Below are 20,586 nucleotides of genomic sequence, written 5' to 3'. Positions count from 1 at the left end.
GCTCCGTACTACACCGGACAATATTTAGGGGCAGGTGTTCTGTATAGGTGCAAGGCGGTTATATCTGTTAATGCTGTAGCCTGTTGATTAATGCATGAGCCAAAGCGTTCCAACTCCACCTCCCTTGTTCAACAGTTGAACCAGCTGTCTCCATATTAATATGAACGGCCAAATAATGATATACCACCCCACTTGGGGAATTGCTGGGCCGACACGTGAAATCATCCGAGGTTGTGATTACAGGAACCTCCGGCCCGTCGCTGTTAGTGTCGCCGACTGGGGCTAGTCAGGGACATGGCGCGCAAGCAACCAGACACATGAACGAGACGAGAATGGCCATGGTTTTGTTCTGATAACCAGGAAGATGACAGGCAAGGATGACTGGCGAGCCGGGGAACGAGCTGTCACGGGGGATGTCATCAGTCAGCTGCATCACACCAGTTCAGGCGCAAACGACAGGGCAGATGTTTGTGCCCCGCGCTCGACGAGGGGCATCCATCGCATCCGGATTGTTGGGATCGGTGATCAGTGACCAGTGATCACAGTACGTATCCATTATTATTAACGCAGACATACCCATGGCGATAGAGCCTCGGCTCCTGGGCGGGGATCTCGCCCTACGTCACGGCGCCAGAAACGATTGATTGGTTCGAGAAGCGTCGTTGAGAGGATTCGTCTGGTAGTAATGCCGGGCGCCGCCGGCCAGTCGGGAGTAGCAAGCGCAGGTGGTTGATCGTTTGTAGGTTGTGGTACGTAGTTTGTAAGAAGCCTTTGAGGATCTGGCCGAGCTGAGGAGTTGAGCTTGCCGCAGCTTTCCGTCCGCTCGGGTCCGCGTGCCACTGGCAGAGAACCAGCTGGCAACATCCGCGACATCCTACTAATACCGCCCTACGAACTCCTGTCAGCATCTTTTGCTCCTCCTCCTCTTCCTCCTGCTGGTTGCAAACCGTCGCCTCTGTTCATTATTCCATCCCTCTCCCTCGCCAGTCGCAGGCAGACCGCGACTGACCGGCCACCATGGCGGCAATGGAAGAGCTTGAGATCCACAGCAAGGTAGGCTACCACGAAACTGCCTGAATTCTTATTCTGGGCCTGAACCAAGAAAAAGATAAAACAAAAGAGAGAAAAAAAAACGTACTGACCGCCGAAACCAGTCCTACCTCGTCCGATGGGTCAGCGTCAAGGGCGACCACACCATCTCCTGGAGCCTGCAGCCGCACAAGAAATCGCTCAACTTTGGCATCTTCAAGCACCTCGGCCAGTCTGGCGCTGCCGGTGCCGCCTCGTCCGATGTCAACAGTGTCGAATCCTCGTCCGAAGCCCCCGCCGTGATTGACAAGCTGCGCGGCGCCGGCCTGAAGCCGATCCAGTGGGTGGGAAAATGCGAGGCCGACAAGATCTCCCAGGGCACCTACGGCGTGTCGCTGCACGAGGCAGGCAACTATGCGCTGATTTTCGATAACACATTCTCCAAAACGACCGGCAAGATGGCCACTTTTGTGCTCGTGACATACCCTACCGCTACGCCGCCGCAATCCGTACACCAGACTCACCCCTCGCAGTCGCTCGGGGGCGTCAACGCCGTGGGTGGCTCCGGCCATCGTAGCTCGCCAAAGCTTCGTACCGCAAACACCGGCTCGACCGACGAGCTGCGTCCGACAAAGGGGCGCTCTGTGTCGGGTGGAAAACGTCCCCAGAGCTCTTCCTCCGTCAACGGCGCGTCCGCATTGCTACATACCGGCGTTTTACGAAAGAGACGTCGCAAGCGACACCAGGGCTGGGCGCGCCGGTTCTTCTCGCTCGATTACACATCGTCGACCCTGTCCTACTACCACGATCGCAACTCTTCGGCCTTGCGGGGTGCCATACCCCTCCAGCTAGCAGCAGTGGCCGCCAATGCGGCTTCGCGCGAGATTTCCGTCGATTCCGGTGCCGAGATATGGCATCTCCGGGCAAGCAATGCCCAGGATTTTGCGGCATGGCGGACTGCTTTGGAAAAAGCTTCTAAACAAACAAAAGACGACAAGGTCCTTTCGCCCATGACCCCTCTTCTACAAACTCCTTCAAACTCGATGGTTCGCCACCTGCCGAACCCAGCCGAGGAACGCGAATGGGGCCAGATCGAGAGCCTGGTTAGTAAGGTTTCTGGGTCGAGAGACGCCGTGCGACGCTTGGCCAAGGATACAGACCCTAAATATCTTTCCTCTACTCCGAATACCGGCCCTGACCGACGACGCTCGCCCAGCCCACAAGCCAGTCCAGCGGATCCAGCCCAAAATGGAGACGACTATTTTGCTCAGCAGCAAAGGCGGCCGCCATTTTGGAAACGCAAGAGCAGCGCCCCCAGCATGGCCAAACGCAACAACAACAACGGCCTGGCTGCGCCAAGTCCTATAACCGATGTTTCGACCGTCCCTGAACGAAAACCGAGGAGTATCATTAGTCACCCAGACCACGACGACGAAATCCACGATCATCTCATGGCTCTCCTTGGCGATCTCGACAAGGTTGTTTCCGAGTTCTCTGGACTGATTGCGGAAAGCAAACAGCGCCGACACCCGCCCGTTGCAGTCTCGAGTTCGCGACTCAGCATGGAATCGGACGTTTCGCAAGAGTTTTTTGACGCAGAGGTTGGCCCGTCGTCCCCTCTTCTTACCATTCAGCACGACTCGGATGTTGAAGCTGAACTGGAGGATGAAGAGGACGAGGAAGACGACGCTGCCTCGACGGCTAGCGAGGGCGAAGACCACACGCGAAAGGGTGTCCGAAGCGAGAGTGCCTCTGCTTTTTTGTTTCCAGTCAAGCCAAAGTCCTTGTCTCCTCTGCCAGTGGACAAGGTGACGCGGCGAAAGACTGTTCCAGCTCCTGTTATGGCGCCACCCAGTCTGATTGGGTTCCTGCGAAAGAACGTAGGCAAGGATCTGTCAGCAATCTCAATGCCCGTGTCAGCAAACGAGCCTCTTTCGCTGCTCCAGCGGGCGACGGAATGTATGGAGTACTCGGCTCTTCTTGATAAAGCTGCTGCTGCAACCGATGTAGTAGAACGGCTGATTTATGTCACGGCGTTTGCTCTGTCCAATTTGTCGACTAATCGGGTCAAAGAACGGGCAATCCGAAAACCGTTCAACCCGCTTCTCGGAGAAACATTTGAAATGGTTCGTGAGGATCGAGGGTTCAGGATGATTGCCGAAAAGGTCTCGCATCGGCCCGTGCAGCTTGCCTACCAGGCCGACAGCAGAGACTGGAGCTTGACGCAATCGCCCAAGCCAACACAAAAATTCTGGGGCAAATCAGCAGAGATTAATACTGATGGCAAGACACGGTTAACTCTCCATGCGAGCGGGGACCATTTCAGCTGGGGCAGCGCTACTTCTTTCTTGCGGAATATCATTGCAGGAGAGAAATACGTCGAGCCCGTGGGAGAAATGAGCGTGTTTAATGAAACAACGGGGCAAAAAAGCATTGCAACTTTCAAGGCTGGAGGCATGTTTTCGGGCCGTAGCGAGGAGATTACTGTCAAAACATACGATATTCACGGCCATGAACTGCCATTGGGTCTGTCGGGCACATGGACAGGCTCGCTACAGCTTACAGAGCACGGATCGGTTACGAACAAGACCATCTGGGCAGCAGGTCCTCTAGTAGACGAAGCCGCCAAACGATACGGATTCCCTACGTTTGCCGCGTCGCTGAATGAAACCACCCCAATCGAGCAAGACAAACTGGCCCCGACCGACTCCCGACTTCGTCCTGACCAGCGCGCGCTTGAAGGCGGCGATCTGGATACAGCCGAGGATCTCAAGGCCAAACTAGAAGAAAAACAGCGTGAACGGCGTCGCGAGCTCGAAGAAACCGGCGGCGTGTATCGTCCACGCTGGTTCGCCAATGTTACAGAGTCTGCAGGCGACGAAATTGTCTGGAAGCTCAAGACTGGCAAGGATGGTTATTGGGAGGAGCGAGCCAAGGGTGGTTGGCCTGGGGTGACTCCTATTTTCAAGCTGTAATTTTTTTTTCTTCTTGGTTTATACCCTTTCATGTGTTGGTTGCATAAGCGGTGGTGTATATAGGCAAGCAATTTATTATTATCTTCACTCTATTCGCTAGTTATTCAAATGAGAGTTAGTACAGTCATGGCGCTTAGCGCTGGTGTGGCGTCCATACATGTACAATGATTACAAGCCTCTGAGCCTAGGCCCATCGGGCCTCCTGACTGAAATGCCGACGGTACTATTACTATTTAAAGATGAGAGAAGAAGCTTGTGGACGATTTTTTTTGGTTGTATATAGGGGCATTGTTTAATCTCGAAAATATCCACGTTTATTTTCTTTTGCGCTCTCGCTATAATATCGCATTTGTCGCTCGTTGATCATTACGCTCGTTAACACCAGCCTCGCTATTCCATACGATATACCCCTTCTCAAAAAAAAGAAAAAAAAGCGCAATGTTCAAATCAATCATCCTAATCGCCCTCCTCGCCACCACCACTCTCGCCCGCACCGACCTCTCCGGCTGCACCAGCAGCATCGCGGGCGCCAGCATTATCTGGTACGTGCCTGGCACCGGCGAGCTGTGCCAGTTCCTCGATTGTGGAGGAGGTAGAGCTCCGCCCAAGACGGATGTGCCGGGATGCCCATTGTATACGGGCACAGCGACCTATTCGCCGTCGTATTTGCCGGTGACGACGACTGGTACTGATACTGGTACTGATATTTGGGCGGAGGCGTCGGTGACGGGGTCGGCGACTCGTCAGGAGTTGTTTACATCTATTCCTACAACTGAAAGTTCGGGTTTGATAACGGCGACCACGGCGACCACGGCGATCACGGCGGCGCAGAGATCGTCTGTAGTCAGTTCTGCTACATCGGTATCTTCGTCAACTTCTGTGTCAGTTTCTAACTCTGAAACGCCTTTGACGAGTACGAGCACCGGGCCTGTGTCGACTGGCGCTGCGGTGGGTGTGACGATGAATGGCGACCTGGGCTTTGCTGTGGCTGTGGCTGGACTAGTTGGTGCTGCTGTGCTATAGAAGTTCATCAATGGATGATTAAGATGGATAATATCAAGTGTTATTCAATCACGAACGTGGAGCTTCGAATGTTGCAAGTGGGAATTTCCTGTTCGGGTAATTTCTACATAAATAGACAACTTTGAAGTTAGATATGATGTGCAGCATAATATGTCTACTTCAATGTTGATGCATTAAAATTTTTTTATGGAATCTCCCGAAACCTCGATCCAATATTCTTCAACACCTTTCTCTTCACGCGAATTCTCAATTTAGGCAGATTCGTCTCTTCTCCACCAGTTTGACTGCACAGGCAATTCAAAACCCCGATATACCTAGACAATACCACCCCTTCTCCTCCTCCTCCGTCTCCTCCCCCTTCTTCTTCTAACCCCTCTCGTTGAGACGATGTAGTAACCCTCAAATGCCAGTCCGACCCACACAGATACCTCTCTACATTCGTCGACGACGACGACGCAAATCCCTTATCCTTTTCATACTTTGGCGCAGCCAACAAAACATGTACCTGATCCATCGTGCCATCGCAACCGCCCAACCCCAACTCCAAAAAATCCACAGAAACAAACTACCCATCCCCTAAAAGACTGCCCTCGTCGAGGTTCCGATACCCCGATACAATACTCAGTCCCGTTGGCGCATGCACATTTGGCTGAACGCGTATTTCGCCGTAGCACGACTGTGTATGTCGATGAGCAAGGCTCTTTATGAGAGTGTATGCTGCACGTGGCGTTTCAGGCGCAAAGAAGAGTTTGTTGAAGTGCGTCGTGTAGAAGAGGCTGCTAGCTTCGGCGTGGATTTGGCGGGTTGTGAAGAGGAGTTGGATGTGTGGGTTGTATGAGGATGCAGATGTGATTCTGGCTGTAAAGTTTGTTGTGTCGTTTTGTGCCTTTTCGGTCTTGCTGAAAAACTGCGTAAAGTAGTAGTCGTATATACAGTCTCGGACTTTGCGAGGTAGAGAGATGAATGTAGCTGGAGGTTTCTGCGGTGGCTGCGGCGGCTGGGTCAGGATGTGTTTTCCGAGGTAGTCAAAGTCTTGGATGTCCATGTTTGAGTATTGATTCGAAGGTAATTTTGTTATTAAATAACTTTCTGGTATCACGTGTGGCGGAAACCCTATATCTTTCATCAACAAGTCGATCGATCGACTGAATAAAAGAGGATTCACGGGTAGATAAGCCAGTCTGTCTCTGTCCTGTCACACCAGTTGACCAGTTGACCCTGTGCTACACACATTCTTGAACCATCTCTGTCAAGGAAAGTCAAGAACTCTCACGCGGAAAGATGCATTGATGGATGTTAGCCGTATTCAAAACAGAGCCAAGACTGGATATTGCATGTGTATTCTACTAAAAGAGTGCAGAATACTCGTGCAACATACATTGATGTATTCAGGGGAACCAGTCAAGCCCTGTTCATTCACGGTGAGTATAAGACAGCACTCATAATCCAGTAATGTAATTTGATTATCCTCAACTATACTGACTGCTTTTGTTCAAATATTGAGACAGAAAAAAAAAGGCTAGAAATACAATATAATAAATCGCCCTATGCAAAACCCCAATTATGAAATGTGATTTCAACCAAATTTATAAAAACAATATTAAAAAAAAGTTATAAAAAAGTTATAAAGGGATCACCTCCGCGGTATACCCTGTCCAACCCGGCCAACCTGCATATTCGTAAACAGCAGCTTGAAACCATTACACAGCGCGCGCATATCCGGGTACGGGTTGCGCTGAAGCTCATAACCCTGTGGGATGACTTTGACATTCCAGCTCTGCAGTTCGGCGTTTTGGCCGGCTTTGAAACAGAGGAAGAAATAGCCTGGGTATTTGGGGTTGATGCAAAAGGCGTAGACGGAGCGCTTAGGGTTGGCCATGGTGTAGGTTGTGAGCCATTTTTCTGTTCAAATTAGCAAAATATACTTGTATATATAAATAAGGAAAGAAAACATACCGGTGTCGGCGCGAGTGCCGTTTTGGTACTTTTCATGCGCCATCATCTCATCTACCTTCCTCGCCATGGTCTGCACGTGGCTGACAATCAACTCGTCCAGATCGCTGTACGTGTATTTCCCGCCAATCTTCAAAATCCGGCCGACGGAATACTCGTTCTCCTTGTCCAGCTCCAGCACATCAATATGCTGGTACACACCATCCGACACCTTCCATGTGACTGTAAGATGGTCAGGCCCCTTGGAAGACGGCCTGATCACGCAGTCGCCACGGTTCTGTCCTCCCAGGTATTCTTCTGCTTGCTTGGAGCTGTACGCTCTGAACAGAGGATGTTTGATCACTCGCACAAAACGGCTCTCGGTCTTGGTCTTTTCCTGCAGCAAGTCTCTGTCCTCTTGCTCCTGCCGGTCGTCCCATTCACCACGGGGCCGCTCAATGGGTCGCTGGTAGCCTCGGCTTACTTTCTCTTCCAGGAGGCTCATATTGCAGGTAAAAGTCTTCTTGTTCAAGTAGAGAATCTTTCCCTGCACAGACTGGTGGATTTGGAAAAGAGCCTTGGGCGGGATATCATGCCGGTCTGTGATGTCCGACTCGGGCACCAACACTTCTACACCGCAGTCAAGCTTGCCCTGGATGTTGTCTGGTGCAATTCGTTTGATAGACATCGACACAATCATGCCGTCGGCCAGCGTTTCGTTGGTTTCTCCTGTGAGCATAGTGAAAATCTCATCCGTGCTCGGGAAGACAAATTGCTTTCGCAGCTCCTCATACGGTTGCTGTAATTCGGCTCGAATTGTTTCCAGTGTAGCTCGTTTGCGTTGGTTCAGATTCTTCTCGAGCTGTTCGGCATATTCTTCAAGAATCAAATCGTTGACACGGTCCTGGAGGTCGTCTTTGAGAAGCTTGCGAACAATCGCGCCGGGACCGGATTCGTCCGTTTCTGCTTTGATATCCTCTTCGTCGAGCTCCAGCGCATCAGCAGCCATCTTACGGGCGATATCGTAGTCTTCAGGGTGCACTCGAGTGTTGTCCAACGGGTCAGCATCGGTTTCGACATTCTCCCAATCGAGATAAAGAAAGCTGGCGCAGTTATTCCACACTTTGACTCCCATGGCTGGGTACTGTGCTTCGACACCGAGCAACTCGACACGGTTGTTGACAGTGCCACCATTCATATTGACAATCTTTACCAGATGTGACGCCTTTCGAGGACCGAGACCGCATACATATTGCAAGAGGTTCTGTGCTCCCGTGTCACTCACGGCGTCGTTGATGTCAACACCGCAGAGGTTGACCATGTCAACGAGTGCACTCTCCAGTTGCTTCATGACAGCCTCTTCGGCAAGATATCGTTGACCGGGGATAAACTGAATAGAAACTAAATCTTTTCCGAGTGCGGCATATTCTTTCAGTGGATTCTGCAAGTATCGAGCAATTCCACAGCAATAAGACGTAAGCCAGTCGGCCTTGACTGGAAAATCGGTGGCAGCCCTCGGGCTGTGAGCATATAGCTGAGCAGTTTCATCGTTCACCATTACAACCTCTAGCCGATCAGTAATCTCTTTTGCTTCCTTGCCCTCACCCACGCTATAGGGGGCCGTTCGCAGGTCCTTGTGCTCGACAATATCAGACAGTAACTTGTAGAGCTTCCGGGTCTCAGGCGATTTACCCGAGACCGCAATAACATCTGGAACGCGACGACGAACAAGGGCGACGAATGCAGCAACATCGAAGCCGTCTGGAACACCGCGTTCGGGGTCACCCAACTGTAATTTTGCGAGTTTTCCATGCTCTTGCGGTCGACCTTCCTCCTCAACCCATACCCAGTGGATAAAGTGGTCACCGCCGACTGGGGCATCGCCATTGGAAAAGGCGAGCACTCGGGGTACGGTGCCGAGAACCATACCCTTTGGCTTGTACGGAGACTGGTCAAGTTTGTTCGAAAAGACTTCGCGGAGGTCTTTGGCAACGTTGTTCTCGCAGTTCTGTCGAATGTTTTCTTTCACGCTGCGAGTCAACAATTTCAGTAGCCTGCCAAGGGCAGCGTCAAGGACATCGCGTCGCTCTCGGTTCCAGGCATCAGCCACATCACTCTGGCTGTCCGATTCAATGTGGCTGTATAAGCTTCGGCGGTACCGCTCAAAGTTTTGGAAGGTCACTTTGACATTGACCAAACCTTCTTCCTCGGCCTTCAACATGCTCAAGAACAGTTCTGGACGTCGTGCAATGTCTGTGAGTTGCTGGTCACGCAGGTATTTAAACTCGTAATACGGATGCTGTTCATCAATTCGTCGCAGACCTTTTTCTGTGCGGAAGCAGTCGACAACGCCGTTTCTGTAACATTGCTCGCGGATGACCTTGCGCATTCTAGGGTTGAGAACCAACTCTTCGATAAACATGGCCTTGGCAGCACGAAGAGCACTTGTCGAGTTGGAGTAGTCGGAATCCAAAACACCGTCGGCGATTTCCTCCGGCGGCTGTTCAGGATCCTCGGCGTACTGTCCACGACGATTCTGTGATGCGGCTTGCGCAAAGGCATCTGCAGTGATGCCGAAGGCACGAACAAGGTGATAGACACTGCTTTTGCGGATTCGTTCGAAGAGAGTGTTGGCACCTGCTTTCCGCCGTTGCGTGGGTTGACCATTGCCATTGCCATTCACTTCACCGTCGACATCGCCGTTTGCTTCATCGGACAGAGAAATATCCTTGATCTGAGGACCGTACTGGAAGTGCATGTACTCTTGGATATCCTGCAGCTCCTCCATGGTAGTTGCAGAGGAGAGCATCTCATCAACGATTTCGTCGTCGATTTTCATGTCTTGGAGCTTGTGGTAGGTCTTTTGCAGGGTGTGTCGTTTATCGATGTAAGCGCGAAATTTGAGGTCGTGTTCGAAAATGTCCCACAGATCGTTCATGTTCAGCAGCTTTTGGGCTCTAACCACGAATTCTGGGGCGTCGGGGTTGCCTGGGTCCGGCGACGAAGGAACCTTGGCGGCGTGAATAAGGTAGTCCTTGCGGTGTTGGAAAATAAAAGGGACCTCAAAGTCGTCGGTGACCATGAATTCCAACACTTTTGCAACCGCACGCTGGAATGGCTCTTGCAAATTGTCTTCGATTATGTGTTGCTTCCTCAGGAGCATCAAATTGGATATCCAAATAGCTTCCTCGCGGAATTCGTCATCGGTAAGAACAAGGCCCTTGTACGGCTTTCGTGCAATTTGATGGCGTTCTGGCTCGTCGGTGAAACGGATCTCGTTGTCTTCGTCCGTCAACATTTTCTCGGCCAGCAGGGTGGGTTCAAAGACGTCCTTCAGATCGAGGCGTTTTTCTTCTTCTTCCTGTTGCTCTTCCTCATCTTCTTCCATTTCGAGGGCAAAGAGATAGTCGGTACCGTCTCCAAAGGCGGCGCGCATATCTTCGAGGGAGTTTTCGTCGAGCCCGGTAGCTTCGGTGATAGCAAGCCCGGAAATTCCCTTTCGGACAGGACGGGCAATCTCTTCGTCGTCTTCTATACGCTGGCGCTCTTCATCGGAAAACTCGTCTTCTTCGATGAAACCCTCCATTTCGTCCTCGCGACGACGGTGGACAGGTCTGCCATAGTCGGCTTCTTCCTCTTCGTCCCAGTTGAAGACATCGGTGGGGGCTTCGGTTTTGTGGCCTCTCTTTAGGCGTTTGAACTTGGACTGTTTATGTTAAATATATTAGACATGCGCAATATGAGACAAAAAGAATGGACGCCTACTTCTGTAGTCGGGGGTTTGAGATTCGGATTCTGCTCGCCGATGAGATCGAGATCTTCCTGGTCGAGGTGGACGTCGTCACGCTCACGCTCTTCTCGACGGCGCTTTTTTCGTTCTCGGCGGCGTTCTGCTCGTTCTTCAATCTCTTCGTCTTCGTCGACGATGAAACCTTCCCGGACCTGATGAAATTAGCTAACCATAGAATAAAGCTGGATCTAGCAAGCATACCGCGCGAGCAGCTTCCTCGTCGTCTTCCTCTTCATCATCTTCCTCACTGGAGTCATTGTACGAGGGAACCTTGCCTGTGGACGGTCCGTGCAGAGGCTCTCCGGTTTCTTCGTCGAATTCCTCATCGTTCTCCTCGTCGTCCAGCATGGCCTCGCCTTCGATCAGGTCCCTGGTGCTCATGATGGCGGTGTTGTCAAGTTAGGTGGAAGTGGGTGAGCAGGGCCACAAGCTCAAAGCACGACAAAGCACGACAGGCAGCGACAAGCGACAAAGGCAAAGGGGGCGCCTGGCAACCGAATGGGAACAAACAGCTGGTCGTGAAGGAAGGCTGGAGTAGGCGCGATCTTGCGCTCGGCACAAAAACGCGCACCGCCTTGGATGCCAGAACGGGACTAGCTGTGGCGTAGTGTGGCGCATTAACCCAGATCACGTGATATGAAACCGTCCAAGTCTTGGCAGTGAAGCACGTGACTCCCGGTGCCTATACAGGCTATACTCCGCGCTCCACGCAAGCCGTTATGTTCTTTGTGCGCCGTTACGCCTTATTGTCTGGTCTCTCAATAATAGGATGACAACCACGGAGGATTATTGTGCAATCCCTGTACGACCGGCAATCAAACATTTAGATTATTAGTGATTCACGAGTGTCTGACCAGCCAGTAGCATCCCCACCTCTCCTGACCAGCGGGTTTCAGGCTCGGCGGCGCACGCTGTTTGGCTGCGACTGAGTGCCCAACTCCACCCTCTATTCAACTATTGATTCTTAGTGTTGCCATTCAAGTTACTCAAGGCTCTCGGTAGGATTATTTCTATTATTATCGCTGATCAGTGCTATTACTATTCTTATTATTGTCGAGCCGGTTAGCGCCTGTCACCGCCCCAAGCGCGCTGATTGGCCCCGCTGCAACGCACCTCCTGTTCTGGGACCTGAGGGACGGTGACTGACAACTTCAGTTTCCAAAAGTCTTCCACCTTCGTTTGCTCGACTTATTTCCTACGATGCGATTTCTGTAACGACCGCTCTCACGACACGGGAAGCGCAGCGCTGTGACTTTGCTAGAGGCTACGTACCGCTGAAATACCACGTCAGGGCCCAGTTTCCCCGCCGCAGCCGATAAACCAGATAAAGCTGCACCATCGTCCCCTTTTTCTCGACTCCAGTCGATAATATTGCGTACCGCTGCAGAGCAGCCAGCAGCCAGCAGCCATGGCGGACCCGTTCAAGCCCCGTACTATGAAGCGCAAAAACGTCAAGGGCCTTGCGTTGAATGGAGCTCCCAAACCCACATCAAAACCATCAGAACAAGATGCCCAGGCCCCTGGGGCCGCGGGGAACGCAGAGCCCAGCCGCTCAGACACGCTGGAAATCGGACTAGAGTTCAAGCTCGATCTGCGAAGCGAGGACCTGATCACGCTGAAGGAGGTTGGTGCCGGGAATGGCGGGACTGTTGCAAAGGTGATGCATGCCACGACGAAAGTAGTCATGGCACGGAAGGTATGAACATTTTCCCCCTCTTTTTCTTCTAGTAGTCGGTCTGACAGAGTAGATCATCCGGGTCGACGCCAAAGAAAAAGTCCGCAAGCAAATCATTCGAGAGCTACAGGTCGGCCATGACTGCAACTCGCCCAATATCGTCACATTCTACGGAGCATTCCAGAACGAGTCCCGCGATATTACGCTGTGCATGGAGTACATGGACTGCGGGTGCGTTTACACTCAACGTTTGGAGAGTGTCATACTGATTAGACAGATCGCTTGACCGCATATCGAAAGAATTCGGACCCGTGCGCATCGACGTGCTGGGCAAAATTACAGAATCTATCCTCGCCGGACTGGTATATCTCTACGAAGCCCACCGGATCATGCACCGCGACATCAAGCCGTCGAATGTGCTGGTCAACTCTCGCGGAAATATCAAGCTGTGCGACTTTGGCGTCGCCACCGAGACGGTGAATTCGGTTGCGGACACGTTTGTCGGCACATCCACATACATGGCACCCGAGCGTATCCAGGGCGGAGCCTATACTGTGCGGTCTGATGTATGGAGTGTTGGACTGACGGTGATGGAGCTGGCGGTGGGACGCTTTCCGTTTGACTCGAGCGAGGCTGCGGCCGGTGACCGGGCGAGCGCTGGACCGATGGGCATTTTGGACTTGCTGCAGCAGATTGTGCATGAACCAGCACCGAAGCTGCCCAAGAGCGACGCATTTCCTCCGATTCTGCACGATTTGGTGGCCAAGTGTTTGCTGAAGAGGCCGGACGAGCGGCCCACGCCGCGAGAGCTCTACGTATGTTGTCTCTATCTCTACCATAAGTCTTTAAATATACTAATCGTTTGCAGGACAAAGACGCCTTTTTACAAGCAGCCAAACGGACTCCGGTGGACCTGCAGAAATGGGCGCGCAAGATGATGCACGCACAGGACCGGCACTCGTACCTGGAACCCCCAGCCCCGGCGTCCCTGAAGCAGGCTACATCGCGGAGCTCGTCGCCAGATCCAGCACGAAGCACACCACGCACTGCCATTTCGACAGCTCCAACACAACATGCGCCTTCACACGGGACGCCGACGTTTGGCGAGATTCCGCTGAGGAATGATATCCCGTCGGCCAAACACCGCCAGCCTTCACCGCAACCGCCTAGTGTCTCTCAATATAGCCACGCTAGCCAACCCGGCCATCATCACACTCCCATTTCCAACTCGCACAGCTCCCGACAAGCGCCGTTCCTCTCCCTCGAGCATCTTTCTCTGGAAGGCGACGACTCGCGCGAACGTACACGGCCAATGCGCAGCTACACGGGCGAGCCACGGTCAGCAGTCGACGCGCCCTCGCGACCACATTTCCCGCGCACGCTGAGCTCGACACACCAAAGTGGACTGCATACGGCGACTCTGCCCATGGGCGCAGCAGCTCCGCCGCCGTCGGGGCCGTTGCCTGCGCCGCCAGCGTCAGCAGCTGGCGAGGCGTGGCGGAACCAGTACAGGACACAGAACATGACATGATCTATGATTACGGCCGGATTTTATTTTTCTCATTCTATTCATCTCATTCTCATTCATCTCATTTGTTCTTTTTGCATTCTTCATCGACAGTTCTCATCCCATTACCATGTACCTAGATGCTTGAGGCTATCAATCGATACATAACGTGTCTATCTATATCTATACAAACTACAGAGTACTTCTCACCCCCTCCACCATATGCGTAATAGCATCCCTTCCCGCCTGCAACACGCCATCCATAGCCAAAAACGGATGCGGCATGCCCTGCATCACATGCACCGTAGCCTCAACTCCATTTTCTTCCAGTTTCGCTGCATACGCCTCCCCTTCTCCGCGCAACACATCCAACCCGCCAACAACGACCACTGCAGGCGGCAACTTTGCCCAGTGTCCGTCTTGATTGGGATACAACAGCGGCGACGCCTCTGGATTGGCCCATTCTTTACTTTCTGGCAAATAATGGTTCCGATACCACATCATCTTTGGCGCGGGCAAGGCGGGCGTATGCTCGAATTCCTTCCATGACCAGCTTGTTTCGGTGGTTGCGGTGTTGTCGGTGACAGGCACGATGAGGATTTGTTTTGTGAATTTGATCTTTTCGGGGCATTCCAGCAGCACTTTGTGAGTGAGCACGGCTGCTAGATTTCCGCCAGCGGACGATCCACCGGTGGACAGGCTCTGCGTGTTGATGCGCAGGTTGGCAATTGTCGAGGGCAAGTGTAGCCAGAGCAGGGCTTCCCAGCAGTCGTGGACTGCCGCAGGGAATGGGTTTTCGGGGGCGAGCCTAGTCATTATCAATAAAAGTGTCTTGTTTGTAAATCCAGAAGAAAAAAAAAGGGCATATATACCGATAGTCAACAGAGACAACAACCACACCCGCACGTTTACACACGTTCGAGCACACGGTATTCTCCGTATCGATATTCCCCAAAACCCATCCACCGCCATGGAAATACAAAAACACACTCCATCCGGCTTCTGGCGCCGTTCCCTCGGGCGTGAACACGCGCACTTTTACCGCGTCGTCCCCTTTTGAGGCAACACGATCAATACTGAAATCCTCGGTTTTGCCGACAGGTAGAATCGCGCCGCCACCGGGGATGATCACGCCGCCGACACGCGATGCAGACACGGGCTGCAGGTGGACTTGCTGTTTGTCGATGATGTATTTGTTGTAGAAAGCGGCGTATTCGGGGTGGACGCGCGCGGCAACGGAGGGATGTAGGGGGTATGGGGGTTCCATCTTGCCTGTACGTATGCTACACAATTTTTTTCTTTAAAAAAAAAGGTATGTATATATATGTACGTAGAGTAAACGCAGGGCAAGGAAGAGAGAGGGTATTATTACTACTTTGTAGTAGAATACAGTAATCATCCCACATGATTCGTATAGAGTATGGATACCCCGCTTGGTACGCGGGATGCGATAAGATAAGCTTATCCTTCCTATAGAGTATAGTCCGGAGGAACTCCGATCCGATATCCAATACTGTACTAAGTAGTAAGTACTACTGTCCATATTATTCTGTTATTAATAAAAAATAATGTAGGAGCTTATATGTAACACTATCCTACCTTTTTACAAAAAAGTCTGGCTTGGCATTGATCATATGACCAGACGACCAGCGTGGGATGCATACATGCCCCTCAGAGGGGTAGGTACCTTTGGACGCAAGGGATTCATCCCACGTTCTCCCTTTTGTAACATGGAACATGACTATTATTAGAGGGGTACTACTACTGAGCTGAGCTGAGCTATTAAACTTCTTCTTCTTCTTCTGAAACTTTTTCCTACCACTCTACTCTACACTTCCTATTTCTCTTTTCTATAGCTTCTCCATCCTTCGCTCACGCCAAAATGACTACCAAAACCCCCGTCCTCACCGACAAAGCCCCCAAACCTCTACCAGGCATCTACTCACAAGCCATCATCGCCAATGGCGTCGTCTACTGCTCCGGCGCGGTCGGCATGGACCCCGTGACCGGCGCGCTTGTTGAGGGTGACGTGAAAGCGCGCACCGTAAGCTCTCCTTAAAACCTTTCAAGAAAAAAAAAAATTTCCCCTTTCAAAAAGAGCATATGTTAACTGGTAATGATGGTACAGCACCAATGCATTAAAAACCTCACAGCCGTGCTGCAAGGCGCCGGCACGAGCATCGACAAGGTCGTCAAGGTCAATGTGTTCCTGGACGACATGGCCAATTTTGCAGAGATGAATTCGGTGTATACGCAGTACTGGGGAGATGTTAAGCCGTGTCGGACGTGAGTTTTCCCTTTTTTATATCTTATATATATATAAAAAAAAAATGCAGATGTACTGATTTTGTTGTAGATGTGTCGCCGTCAAGCAGCTGCCGCTCGGCACGGACGTTGAGATTGAATGCACTGCTGTGCTATGATCTAGCTAGCAGTAGTCTAGTCTAGTCTAGTTTGGCAGAAATAAAAATAAAAAAGTTATACACATACACAAACACAAACACACACATATATATACAAGAACTATTTGATCAACCGCCCCAGCGTCTCCCACGCTTCCTGCAACAACTCCCAGCGACACCCCTCGAGGCTCTCGCGCACAGCCAGCAGCAGCTCGCTCGTCTCCTGCGCAATCACGTCGACTTGGTCCGACTCGTTGCGGAGAAGCATCAGCATGCGCACGAGATACTCTTCTGCGCTGTAGGATATTCGTTGTTGTTCGTGCTGCGGGTTGCTCCTTTCTCTCGCCATCGCGCCGTATGCCCACAATATCAGCGCGGCGTGGTATATAGACCACGGTCGTAACGCGATATTGTCGCTAGCAGCGCTATACAACTGGCCCGTAAAGATGGTTTCTTGGATGAGTAGTAAACAATGATAAAGCGCCTTTTTGGAGTCGTGTGACTGGCTCCACGCGCGGACGCGCGCCGTGGCTCGCATGCGGTCGGTGGCCGAAAGCATACTGCCTAACAACGAAGGCGCACCGGCCAGGATGTGGATGTCGTTGATGTCCGTGTAGATAGCCGCGTAGGCCATGCGGTGCAGCGGGCGCGATGCCTCGAGGGCGAGCGATGAGCTGCGCGAGACGAGCGAGAAGGACCAGATGTCCATGGCGCGCTCGACGGTTTCTTTCCATGTGTCGATTGCGTCGAGACGCGGAGAGTTTGCTGTCGACGGGCCACCACGCCCGACTCCGAGAGTGACAGAGTCGCGCGCTTTCAGATGTGCAGTCACGCTGAACAGCCCATGCAGCAAGATAAGCCGCGAGAATGCGCTGCAGTGTGGCGGGATGGGCGTGCGCGCGAGCAGGCGTTTCAGTACAGGTAAAAAACCAGGCGACTCGGGCGTCTTGCGCATCATGCGGTCCCATTCTTCGGGTCTGCTGCATTCCCAGAGAACGTCGGCGCAGGGTAAAGGAAGGCGCACGTCGTGTACTGACAGGATGCACGTGTGGCCGAACATGAACGTGTGCTGGGCGTCCATGACAAAGCCAAAAAACGCAGTCCGGTTCGAGGCTTGGATCTCAACCCACTGGTGCCACGAGCGCTCTGTCGCGGTTGAGCCGGGGGCATGTGTTGTATGTTGGTATGCCACGCCGCGCTTCATGAGCGTGATGATGGCTCCGTGGAAGATGTGCGCCAGCTGGTGGTGTTTTCGCGTGGAAAACATTTTCTCGTGGGCTTGGATGATGAGCAGAGTCTGCACGCACCAGAGGGATGCCGGCGGGTCGAAATCCGGAGTCTATATGGCCAGTCAGGAGAGACGCAATGAAATGAAACGAAGAAACGCACCCCAAAAATAATATACCGCAGCGAATCGTGTATCTTATTCGCAACATCAAAATGGCCGGCGTCGCCCGACAGCGTCGATCCCAGCGTGACTATCGCCGCCACCTGCAGCGGCGACGCGCTCACCGGATCCAGCGTCGGTTTGTGCAGGATAGGAAAATGCGGGTGGTAGTTTTCAAAATACAGATCCCAAAACCCGGCCAGGTTGTTTGGGTAGAAAAACGACGACATCAGCACGTCTTGCGTTAGACTATTCAACGCTTTTAGCAGGTTTGTGCGCACTTCGGCCCAGGGCGAGGATCCGGACGACTGCGAGGAAATTGAGTGGCGGATTCGCACTGGAGATTGGACTGCGCCAAAGGCTGGTGGAGAGATGCCTGGCAGCGACACACTGCTCTGCGGCGAGACCACCGAGGGCATTCCGCCGGGGTTGTTGAGGTCGGCAGACAGATTGTCAAACAGCCATTCAAAGTCAAGAGCCGGATCGGGTATGGTAATCGACGGGTCGAAGAAGAGCGAGGTGACTTCTTGATCGGGGAGTGCTGGGAGGAAATCGGTGTTGTTCACTTGCATATTCTCGATTTCATCCATCTGGCCGTATGTCTCTGTTGGTTCCTGCTCGCCGTATGTCTGTGTTGGTCCCTGCTCGCCGTACGTCTCTGCTGGCTCCTGCTCATACGGCAGCATCTTCACACTCTCGTCCGACATGCGCACATCGTCCTCTTGCTCGCGATCCGTAAACATGGCAGTCGACTCGAGAGCGCGCTGCGGGGATTCCTGGGTATAGCTAGTAGAGTCATGCAGTAGACTCGCCGTATCATTGTCCCCCTCAGCCACCACGCCGCCCGAATTACGAAACCACATGCCCTTTTCATGGCGGCGTTCGTGGCGGCGCAACAGGTCCTTGCGGACGAAGCGCTTGGGACATGCTGCGCACTGGAAGATTTGCTTGGGCTGGTCTTGGTTGGTAGCAAGTTAGCTTTTTGCTCACAAACACAACAGGAAGCAGGACCGTACGGTTCAGACGGTGGCGTGACAGGTGCTCAGCTCGAAGAAACTTCTTTCCGCACCCGGGCTCGGTGCACGAGTGCTCCTTGGGCATCAGGATGGGGGTCGTTTACATTGTGCTGCGACAAGCCTAGATGATGAGATGAAGTCGGGAGGATACAGTTTGGCCGCTCCGCACGGCTTATGTCATCTGATTACTAACAACACTTTTTAGTTGATGAAAAGATAAAAATACAATATCTATAATAAAAATATAAGATATATAAAATTGCTTCACTTTTGTTCCGCTCAATACCAGTCGTTGCGCTTCTCGCCACCCCTCTTGTTGTCCGGGTTCATCGAGATGATGCGCCGCCCAGGAATCGTATCGTGCGTAAACGCCGACTCGAAAATGCCCGAGATGGCACGCTTCCCCAGCCTCTTGAACGAGTCGTACTCGTCCGTCTCTCCATTGCACGCCGCCCATTCCTGCGACAAGCTTGGTGTTGAGCCGTCCCCCAAATCGCTCCAACGCGTCACCACCAGGGCATGGCGAAAGCTGACAGCGCGCGGGTCACGCCGGTCCTCGGCCAGCTTGATCTCGATCTGGTATTCAGTCGGGCAAAACGGACAGCGGCGCATGGGCTGGCACCGGCTGCACTGGCTGGGGATACCAAACGAGTTGTCGCTGCGAGTTCCGGGCCGGATGGCGTCCTTGAATTTGCCCTCGATGCCCTGCAAGCCGCCAGTGTCGCGCGGCACAGGCACATGGTCGAGCGCGCATTTGCACACGTTCATCAGCTCGCCGTCACGCCAGTGCGCGCACGCCGAGAAGAACGGCCAGTAGTCGTCGCGCGAGTAGAGTAATAAACGTTTTCCACTGGGAGGCAGCCCGCACGGGGCGAATCGCTGGCTGATGACCCGCATCAGCAGCCGGCCTTCATGCACGTAGTATCGCGTGGCCAGCGTCCACTCGTCGTGCTTCCACCGGCGGCCCAGCGAGTCGGCCGGGATGCCGTATCGCGGCGAGAAGCGATGGGCACGCGTGGTGAGCTGTACGAAAGCAAAAGGAATGTTCCGGCCGTGGGCAATGCGATGGCGCGGCGGCCGGCGTACCATGTTGCGCTCATTGGGACATGCGAAGAGCGGATTCAGCACGCGTGCTGACTGTAACTTTTCCTGGCCTTCTTGCGTGCGCCGGTGGTATTTTCCGCAGGGGAAACACAGCAGATGATGGGGCAGGTATACATCTAGCAGATTCAAAAACTCGATTTTGTAGCCGTAGTTCTCCGGAAGTTCAAGCATGGTAAACGGACGTCGGCCGAGGCGGCGATAGAGGGTTCTGCTGGCCAGCGCCAGACACACCGTCGACTTGGGATCGAGATAGTCTGTAATACAGCGCCATAATTGCCAACTGAGACTTGCAATGGCTTTGTCTCCCGGTGGCCGGTTGTCCCGCCCGGTCCGTCTCACGTCGTTGGCATCAAACGTCTCTTGCAGGCTCAGCGCGTGCAGAATCGCCGTATAATCGCGATTCTCGCCGAGCTGAGTATCAATGCGCGATGTCGCGTCTCGGTATTTCTCGCGATGGGCTTGTAAGGGTGCAATGGGCAGCGGAGGCACTGGCTCGTGCTCGTACGAGGGGCGGTAGTAGCTGGTGTGCACGCTGGCGAGCGTAGTGGTGCTGGCGGACATCAGCGACTCGGCGCCGCGCTTGCGTAGCGTCTGGCGCGACTTTTTGGGCTTCAGCCAGTTGGTGAAGCTGCGTTTGCGGCCGGGGGAATCGTTGGACATGGTGTGAAGTGTCGATGTCGAAGTCGAAGTCGATGTTCTGTTCAGATGCAAGCGGATGTCGGATGGTTGAAATGTTGCCTTATCGC

At 52.9% G+C, this 20,586-nt stretch overlaps 9 protein-coding genes across 9 annotated transcripts; 4 read left to right on the top strand and 5 right to left on the bottom strand.

Moving 5' to 3' along the window:
- Positions 1-1,017: 1,017 nt before the first annotated feature.
- Positions 1,018-4,004, top strand: TRUGW13939_11646 (uncharacterized protein; the record flags this gene model as incomplete). Its single annotated transcript, XM_035494752.1, has 2 exons — positions 1,018-1,053; positions 1,155-4,004. The coding sequence occupies 2 exons, from the start codon at positions 1,018-1,020 to the stop codon at positions 4,002-4,004; spliced, it is 2,886 nt and encodes a 961-aa protein (XP_035350645.1).
- Positions 4,005-4,442: 438 nt separating this feature from the next.
- Positions 4,443-5,027, top strand: TRUGW13939_11645 (uncharacterized protein; the record flags this gene model as incomplete). The annotated part of the gene is made up of 1 exon (XM_035494751.1): positions 4,443-5,027. The coding sequence occupies one exon, from the start codon at positions 4,443-4,445 to the stop codon at positions 5,025-5,027; it is 585 nt and encodes a 194-aa protein (XP_035350644.1).
- Positions 5,028-5,592: 565 nt separating this feature from the next.
- Positions 5,593-6,072, bottom strand: TRUGW13939_11644 (uncharacterized protein; the record flags this gene model as incomplete). Its single annotated transcript, XM_035494750.1, has 1 exon — positions 5,593-6,072. One exon carries the CDS (start codon positions 6,070-6,072, stop codon positions 5,593-5,595), a length of 480 nt encoding a protein of 159 aa, XP_035350643.1.
- A 588-nt stretch (positions 6,073-6,660) lies between these two features.
- On the bottom strand, positions 6,661-11,130 carry TRUGW13939_11643 (uncharacterized protein; the record flags this gene model as incomplete). Its single annotated transcript, XM_035494749.1, has 4 exons — positions 6,661-6,929; positions 6,984-10,665; positions 10,725-10,901; positions 10,951-11,130. 4 exons carry the CDS (start codon positions 11,128-11,130, stop codon positions 6,661-6,663), a joined length of 4,308 nt encoding a protein of 1,435 aa, XP_035350642.1.
- A 1,027-nt stretch (positions 11,131-12,157) lies between these two features.
- Positions 12,158-13,955, top strand: TRUGW13939_11642 (uncharacterized protein; the record flags this gene model as incomplete). Its single annotated transcript, XM_035494748.1, has 4 exons — positions 12,158-12,445; positions 12,498-12,655; positions 12,702-13,239; positions 13,293-13,955. 4 exons carry the CDS (start codon positions 12,158-12,160, stop codon positions 13,953-13,955), a joined length of 1,647 nt encoding a protein of 548 aa, XP_035350641.1.
- A 168-nt stretch (positions 13,956-14,123) lies between these two features.
- On the bottom strand, positions 14,124-15,198 carry TRUGW13939_11641 (uncharacterized protein; the record flags this gene model as incomplete). The annotated part of the gene is made up of 2 exons (XM_035494747.1): positions 14,124-14,739; positions 14,804-15,198. The coding sequence occupies 2 exons, from the start codon at positions 15,196-15,198 to the stop codon at positions 14,124-14,126; spliced, it is 1,011 nt and encodes a 336-aa protein (XP_035350640.1).
- Positions 15,199-15,813: 615 nt separating this feature from the next.
- Positions 15,814-16,354, top strand: TRUGW13939_11640 (uncharacterized protein; the record flags this gene model as incomplete). The annotated part of the gene is made up of 3 exons (XM_035494746.1): positions 15,814-15,975; positions 16,060-16,217; positions 16,288-16,354. The coding sequence occupies 3 exons, from the start codon at positions 15,814-15,816 to the stop codon at positions 16,352-16,354; spliced, it is 387 nt and encodes a 128-aa protein (XP_035350639.1).
- Positions 16,355-16,454: 100 nt separating this feature from the next.
- TRUGW13939_11639 (uncharacterized protein) lies at positions 16,455-18,821 on the bottom strand (the record flags this gene model as incomplete). The annotated part of the gene is made up of 3 exons (XM_035494745.1): positions 16,455-17,672; positions 17,723-18,678; positions 18,737-18,821. 3 exons carry the CDS (start codon positions 18,819-18,821, stop codon positions 16,455-16,457), a joined length of 2,259 nt encoding a protein of 752 aa, XP_035350638.1.
- Positions 18,822-19,015: 194 nt separating this feature from the next.
- TRUGW13939_11638 (uncharacterized protein) lies at positions 19,016-20,500 on the bottom strand (the record flags this gene model as incomplete). Its single annotated transcript, XM_035494744.1, has 1 exon — positions 19,016-20,500. One exon carries the CDS (start codon positions 20,498-20,500, stop codon positions 19,016-19,018), a length of 1,485 nt encoding a protein of 494 aa, XP_035350637.1.
- Between the last annotated feature and the right edge of the window lie 86 nt (positions 20,501-20,586).

Source organism: Talaromyces rugulosus, chromosome VI, assembly GCF_013368755.1.
Source record: "Talaromyces rugulosus chromosome VI, complete sequence".
NCBI classification, from domain to species: domain Eukaryota; kingdom Fungi; phylum Ascomycota; class Eurotiomycetes; order Eurotiales; family Trichocomaceae; genus Talaromyces; species Talaromyces rugulosus.
This window is presented reverse-complemented; position numbering and strand designations above follow the sequence as displayed.